The sequence below is a fragment of the Manacus candei genome, unplaced genomic scaffold (assembly GCF_025592945.1).
Source record: "Manacus candei isolate 608988 ecotype Guabito, Panama unplaced genomic scaffold, ASM2559294v1 h1tg000028l, whole genome shotgun sequence".
Taxonomy (NCBI): domain Eukaryota; kingdom Metazoa; phylum Chordata; class Aves; order Passeriformes; family Pipridae; genus Manacus; species Manacus candei.
In genome coordinates, this window is record NW_026138076.1 from 9023259 (window position 1) to 9031223 (window position 7965).

At 38.9% G+C, this 7965-nt stretch overlaps 1 protein-coding gene across 1 annotated transcript; it reads right to left on the reverse strand.

The window, feature by feature from the left end:
• Nucleotides 1-1007: 1007 nt before the first annotated feature.
• COMMD8 (COMM domain containing 8) lies at nucleotides 1008-6437 on the reverse strand. The gene is made up of 5 exons (XM_051790118.1): nucleotides 6349-6437; nucleotides 5618-5773; nucleotides 4492-4644; nucleotides 2577-2732; nucleotides 1008-1486 (listed from the first exon to the last, which is right to left on the reverse strand). Exons 1-5 carry the CDS (start codon nucleotides 6427-6429, stop codon nucleotides 1466-1468), a joined length of 567 nt encoding a protein of 188 aa, XP_051646078.1. The 5' UTR covers nucleotides 6430-6437; the 3' UTR covers nucleotides 1008-1465.
• Nucleotides 6438-7965: the final 1528 nt, after the last annotated feature.

Genomic DNA, 7965 nt, shown 5'->3' on the forward strand with positions numbered 1-7965 from the left:
AGTACCAAATAAAAGGGAAACAATATATTTTACACAGATACACATTTTCAAAAATGTTTTCTGACCCACAAAACTTCTATCCTAGTTATATATGTATTTAGGTTTCCTATTCATGAAGCCTATTAAAGTCCTTTTCATAGGAGCCTTTCTACAAGAGAGTTTCTTGTCCTCCTCCTCCTCAGACCAGTACTCTGAAGTCCAATTCCTTGTATGAATGTATTATTTTAAACTTTGCTTACATGAAAACCTACAGCACAACAAAATATAGTGGAAGAAACTCAAGAAGGGTCTTCAGTTTTGAAACCACAAAGAAAGTAGGTCATAAATACTTTGCTTTTTTTATATATACAAAACATGCCTAGTATAGACACACATGATGAGAACCACACATTAGCATTTATGTCAGCATTACAGATATTTTGCTCTTTATATATGGAAAAATGGTTTAACAAATAGTAGAACGCATAAGATTTTCTGGTGTATCCCTCTCTGGTATTATGGCTTCTAACTTTTGTAACTACAATCCAAACTCCATCTGGTTTCAGGAAAATTTAGAGCAGGATTTACCTGCTGTATTAGGTAAGCTCCAAATATCTTTTTCACCGTCTACATAGGTCAGTTCCTCTCCAGCACTGTGCCCCTTTTTGAAAACATTAAGTGAAATGCCATCAACTAAGATATAAAAACAAAGCTAAAATGCCACACTTTACTCTGAATAAAGATCCAGTGCTTTTTCCACAACTTCTGAGCACTGAACAGGATGCCTAGAGAGGTTCTGATGTCTCCATCCTTGGAAAACAATCAAAAGTCATCTGGACACAGTCCTGCACAGCCTGTTCTAGATGACCCTGCTTGAGCAGCGAAGTTGGGCAAGATGACCCTCAGAGCTCACTTCCTACCTCAGCTATTCTGTGGTTCTACAGTGGTTTTGTTTTTAAGGTGATTTTCCCCAGCATATAGAAAGATTGAGTTTAGTGACTAGTAAATCAAGAAAAAAATTACTGCAATTATTCACACACAAAAGCAGGTCTTTATTTTCCATATTTACAATATAAATATATTAATGCTACAAATACTCTCTCATGTTATTATCATGGCACTTCAGATAAGGTAACACAGTATGCAAGTAAGATGCCTTAGTTTTACTAGGCACCTGTGTGGTCATCGTCAAAGTTTAACCAAAACAAATATGGCACGTCATAAGTGATTCTTTTCCAAAGGTCTATAAATCTTCAGTACTAAAAGCAACTGTACATTGGATTTTCATATTTTTGATCAAACAGATACAAGATTTTACTACTTTTATCAAAGGATTAGTAGTTTATTTGGTCACAAGTCATAGCAGCCTTCTCACTTTAGTATTCAACAGCACCAACAACTTTTCGCTTTGCAGAGAATACATTTTTTTCCCCCAAATCAACTGGGGAGCCATCACTAGCAGATACTGTTGATGATCTGAATTCCATCATTTCAGTTGTAGGACAACCTTCAAAAAAAAAAGGAAAGGAATGAGATTAAAGTTGGATAAGACCAAAACTTAACCAGTCTATGAAATGCAGCTTTTTGCTTTCTGTTTCAGTGTAATATGCAACTGAATAACCATGTCTTTGCTCTGAAAAGCACACTATCCCTCTCTCAGCTCTCTTTTACAACCTCACACAACTATCACTTCCAATAACTTTCTTTACCCTTTCCTGCACGCAATCCATTCCTCAGCTGCCTGTAGTCACAAAGTAGAATAGCAATGCCCAGGTCCAGTGAGATTCCTTCTGCACAAAGCAGAGATCAGGGATCATTTCTGAAGTGGATTCCTCCTTCTGCGCACATAAAACTAAGTAAGGAGATGATAACATCCCATACCTTGTGGGGATTTAAATCTGGCATGGAAAAATCCTTGTTTGCATAGTGCAGAGCTCATGACAAGCTACTATGTAGTTTAGTAGGAAAGCAAATGCAGAAGAAAGCAAGCTTTGAAAGCTGTTAAGGGCTGTAATTTCATTAGAACACTATTTTCTTCAAATCCTCATTTTCCTTAGTCTTTCCTATTAAGAAATCTGAGATTCTCCAGTGTCACAGATCAGTTCAAGTGAAACCTTATTGTTTCACTTGAAATTTTCTTCTTGGGTTACTGTATTGGAATCTTTGTAACTTTCTTCCTGATTTACTATGTCATAGAAATTAAAGGACTCACTATGAACCAAAAAATTGTCCCATATGCACACGCAGACACTGACAATTTACGAAGCTGAGGGAACACTAGAATTCTTGCTAATCTTTCAGAATAGGAAAGGGCTGATGGTATTAAACTAAAAGAAGGTAGATTTAGACTAGATATTAGGAAGAAATTTTTTACAGTGGAGGTGGTGAAACACTGGAACAGATTGCCCAGAGAGGTGGTGGATGCCCCACCCCTGCATCTAGTCGACAATGTCCCTGTTTCACTGCAGGGAGGTCAGACAAGACAACCTTCATTGGTCCCTTCCAACCCAAACTATTCTACGATTCTGCGAATTTTGCTTAAAATAAACTCAGTACATGAGAAGTCGGGAACAAACAATTATATCAGTAAAAGCTACCTTATTAGCAGCTTCCAGTGCATTTATTAGGTTCTGCAGCTCTTCCTTGTTCATCTCTATAGAAATTGGCTTAATTTCACCATTTTCTCTCACATCCAAATCAAGATTAAGGAGTGGCATTTGCAGCATGGAGATCTTATCACTGGAAAGAGCAAGCTACGCAGATTGACAAAACAACAATAAAGTGTAAGGTGGAGCCAGTAAGTTTTTACTCTTTCATAATAACACACCTGCACTTTAAATTCAATTTGTGCTACCAGAACAAATATCAGCATAACAAAATTAACTTCTCACAAGTCATTTCAGCAGTCTTGATTTTTTTCCTCCTCCTTGTTATTGGGATTTTTGTTTGTTTGTTAATACCAACAATATATTGAAATACTAAAATACCCTCTTCATAGCAATACGCTTCTCAAAAACAATTTGTTAAAATTACTGGGCTGAGACATTTTGATAATATAGGTAAAAAGAAAGGATACATTTCATCATGGCTCTTTAATGAAGTATATGAATTCTGAAATCACCATACTCAGATTGTTTTGGTTTTCAACAAGAAGGGTCATACAGAATGGGGCAGTTAGGAGAAAGAGGGCACTTTCATGTGTTTTTCAACACTCTCTACAGCTGATTAAACACTGTTTGTCAGAGATCCTATTTGACAAACACTGATGAAGAGGACTATATACCAATCGTGCTTGCTTCTTTTTTTTCCTATTATACCCACTCTAGCACAGATAAGGCTTTTAAAGTGTATTAAAAACAAAGATCAGTTGATAATACTATAGGTCTATATATAATAGCTACTATCTTATAGTACATATATATACACTATATATACTATAAGGTAGTACAAGATACTATCTTATCTATTTAGAGAACAGAATGTGATACAGCAGAGAAGACACAATGTCTTTGGTAGAGTTCAATCATGGCAAGCAAAAAAAATCATAATCAGCTCAAGGGGGTAAAAAAAAGTGGTTTTAAGAAAAATAAATATAGTAGTTCAGACATGTACCAAAAATTTGCATTGCAAAATAGAAAGAAACTCAAAAAATCCTTCAGAAGAAAAAATTAAAACAAGTCATAAAAAAACCCCAAGAATTCACATAAGTCCAGTTTGTATTTCTGTCAGCAGTAAATGCAGTTAGCAAGAGGACAACCTCAGTAACAGTTCATCCAAAGCATGTTATGATGCCATATTGGCTCCTGCAAAAACTTGTCTGTTTTGGGCATTACTCTTTGATTTCCAAGGCTCTTTGCTGCCAAAACTATTTAACACTTGTTAACATGGAAAACTATTCAACAGCTCTACAACTCCGTTTAACAGTTCTCAGGGACTAACTAAAAATATAAACAGTACAAGTAATTTATTTTAAAGTATTTGATAGAGCTTAATTTAAACCAGCTGTCTTCAGCACCATCCTGCTTTAGGCAACACCATTATCATTGGTTTACCACAAAAACAGTAAGTCTAAACATAAATTATTTCAAACTAATTATTGTTTATTGCAAAAACTAAAAATTTTTAAAAAGTCAAGAAAAATCATCCTGGATCACTCAGCTAATCTTAAAATTAAGTAAATATTTCTTCTTCCTTTGAGTCAAAATACGCTTTATTCAGGCCCCAAAATCATAAAAGCATACAAAACTTTCAGGTCTTCCTGAATAGCACCTAATGTGTCCCTTTAGCAAAGAGAGAGATATTGCAGCTTTAAAAGAAAGGAGGGCAAAACCAAAATAAAACAAATGAAAAAATTACTTTTGCAGTTTATACAAATTTCTGGCAAGTCTTTGATGTGTAGAATTTATAGAAATTGAACCATACTCCAGAGGGGACAGGCCGAGGGGGACTATATCAATAGTTACTTCTGTGTTGTAGAACATTTTTTTCAAACAACATTAAGGCAACTCTCACCTTTAACTGCCAGTCAAAATCCTGCAGCTGGGCAGAAGAGATTCCATTTACGCTTTCCACTAGGGCATTCCTGATTTCTTCCTTTCTACCCTTCAGACATTTTGTGATTGCTTCTTGGTAGTCTGAATTTAACTCACTTATCTGCTGAGCAGCCTACAAAAATAATAAAAACTGTGATTGCTTAAATTATGAACGACAGAAATAACATGTATCACCTGCAATAGCTGTGCTCTAGATATCCAAGTTGACAGCTCTTACACTGGACTGCACAGCCCCATCTTTCTTACGCTGCCTTTAGTGGCTGCTCTCTGTGTTTGATAGTTAAGAGTCAGTGCTTACCACAACAAGATATAAAAAAAAAAATAACGTTCTTCTCACTTAAATTAAAAGATGACAGTGAATGCAGGTTTTATCAGCCTTCTTAGATGCTACCCTAAAATCAAAACAAAATCACACACACAAATAACTCAGGTTTCGCTCTAAAAGTCTCTCAGCATCAGAGTGCAGGCCAAATACATTAGCTCAGCTGAAACAGCCATACCGACGTACGGACTTCCTATGGCTACACATGTGCTTTCGACCTGGCTACTAGCAGGCAGTCAAAATGGGAGGCATATGCAAAAAGTAAGAATTAAGATTTCTAATAATGGAACAAGTTTTTGCAAAGTTCGTACATACTGGAATACCCTGAATTATAGTGCCTGCACCACATGGTCCTCCATTCACTGTCAAATTTAAAAAACCAAATTATTTACATACAGCCAACATTTTAAACCACTTTAACGCAGTACTAACGAACAAAGAAAGCCAAATGAGTGTAAATTGGTTCTGTTGCTAGAAAACAGTATTATTTACAGGTATATATTTTAAGTTAAACAGATTTAATTTGGTGGTACTCAAAATACGAATTTGAGTGATTAAACCAATATTTTAACAAATATCCAAAAACCAGCATCAATTTCACTTTTTGTTTTAAAAGTCTTAGCAGTGTATTTCTAAATGCTGCTTAATCCACTACTATTCAAATGCTACACTATAAAAATATTTTAGGACTAAACAGACTGCAAAACTAATCACTCCAGTATGATCTCTCAAAGTCAAAAGCCAACCAGTGATGAACCCTTACCTCTTCATCAGATATGTTTTTGCCAACTGCAGTTTTGAAATAGGCCATTGTTTCTTCTAAAACCTCCATCCACTCTGACAAGCTCCAAACGGTGCCATAATCTTGGTATCGAGGATATGCACGGCCACATATGCCATCAACTACTTTATGAAGGAACTGAAACAATGTGATACATAACTTGAGAATATAATTCTATCACAGTTAATCTACCAGCTATGAGACTGATCAAGCAATTCAGTTATCACCCTTCCATCCACTGGGTACTCCCTCAGTGCTTCCCGAATGCAGCATTCTAAAAAGTCTTTAAGAGGTAGTCCCTGAATGCGAACTGTCCCCCCTTCTGCCTTACAGTCAATTCACGAAGTTCGGCCACAGAAATCACAGCACGATTCAGATTCCCCCTGAATGTGGATGTAACTGGCATGCACAACTACACAGCACCGCTGAGCAGCGGAGCTGCCACGCCAAAGGCACCTCAGTCACCTCTGCACCGGGATGGCCAGGTTGCACAGCAACCAGCTGCTCCAAGTGCTGATTTCCAAGCCTGTGGGCATCTCTGGTCTCCCAAACCACCGTCCTCCACCACCGTCCTCCACCACCGCGGCCTGGCGGGAGGGGGCGGTCCCGCTCCGCAGCCCCGCGCCGCCGGCGGGCCAGGCCTCGCTTACAGGCGCCGGGGGCTTTCCCGCGGCGAACACCGCCCTCCCCGCCCGGGGCCGCGGAGAACCCACCTCGGGGGCCCGTCCCGCCGGGAGCTTCTCCAGCAGCTGCAGCATCTCCAAACCCCCCCCCGCCGGCCACGTGACCGTCATGGCGGCGGTACGCATGCGCACAGGCAAACACCCGCCCTCTCGTCACCGGTTCGAGTCCCAGTCCCGGCAGTGCACGGTGCGGTTGGAGTGGGAAGCGGTGCTCTGTGTGCGATCCTTCGTCAGACCCTGAGCACCGAGACCTTCCAGATTTTACGACCTCTTATATGCAATAACACTTTAACTATATTTGCATTCTGCCTGTTTGCTTTTTGACTCTTAACAGATTAACTTTCCAACTTGTGGCGCGAGAGGAAACTCAAGGCTTGCGACAGGCACTACATCATCTGTGATACTAAATTAAATTGAGGAAGTTAAGAGAAACACTAACTACAGAAGTTCGTGCTGCTGTAGTGTTTTCATGAACAGCTCACTTTTTTATGCTTTGCCAAAGTGGGAGTTCAGTGCTAACCAGACCATGGAGGAGGTTTATGGAACAGGTTTTAGCATTAGCAACGACCTTTCCGTGCCTTGAATTGATTGAATGTGAATGCAAAGAAGCAAAATTGCCCCGAGCACTTGTATGAGAAAACCTGTAAGAATTCAAATCCCAAGGAAGACAGAAAACTGCACAGAGCAGGCAGACCTTATTTCCCTGAAATCACTGGGCTAATTTACAGTCAAACAACTGGGCTGTAAGAATACAAAAGCAGCTACAAGTCTGTACTGGCGGATATAAGGTCTATGAAAAAAAACAGGCTGGTTAAGTCAGTTTGCAGCACATTCTCCGAGCATGTGGCCTTGTAGGAACAATGTGGTGCATGGGAGTTTTGGAGAAGAAACAGAGGGGGAAGAACTGATTTCAACTCAGTCTCCCTCAGGGTTTGCTACCGCTAGTAGATTAGATTTTTAGAAAAGGCTTCTTGACAATTTATTGAATTTTATTATGGAGAAATTACTCAAAGCTGCTGTTAATTTCAGGAATAGATGAAATTCCAAATAAAAAAATTAATTTTCGATAATAATTTCCTTCATTCCCTTGGAATTCGCTTTGTTAGATAACTGTAAACCTATCCAGTTTGTTTTGACTGTACTATGTTGCACACTACAAAATAGAGCACCAGGGGGAGCATCTGCTCCAAACAAAATAGACCCAGAGACAACAGGAGAAATACGAAGGTGATCCAGGCTTGGAAAGAAATAAATTACAGAGAGGAAGGAGAACGATAGCGAGCGTCCCACTCAGTTGAAAGGGATCAAACAAGTGAAAAATGCAAGAGAGCAGAGATGTAACACATGAAAACAAGAACAGATATAAGAGGATAGGAAACTACCATCCCATGTGACACTATCTCAGTGAACACTTTCAAAGCAGTTAATTTTTTGCAGGTCTGAAGAATAAAGAGTTTCACTCTTCATGGATATGTAGTTTAAAAATAATATTTTGGGTTCAGCCTACTGGCCTATGAAGAGCAAAGGGGGATGGCACAAGAAAACCACAGTTGGTTTAGCTAAATCCATGGTTCAGAGCCCATGTTCAACTACAAAGGAGTAGGGGATATAAAGCTGGCTCTGGCAGTTTGGAATTTGTTTGGGCCT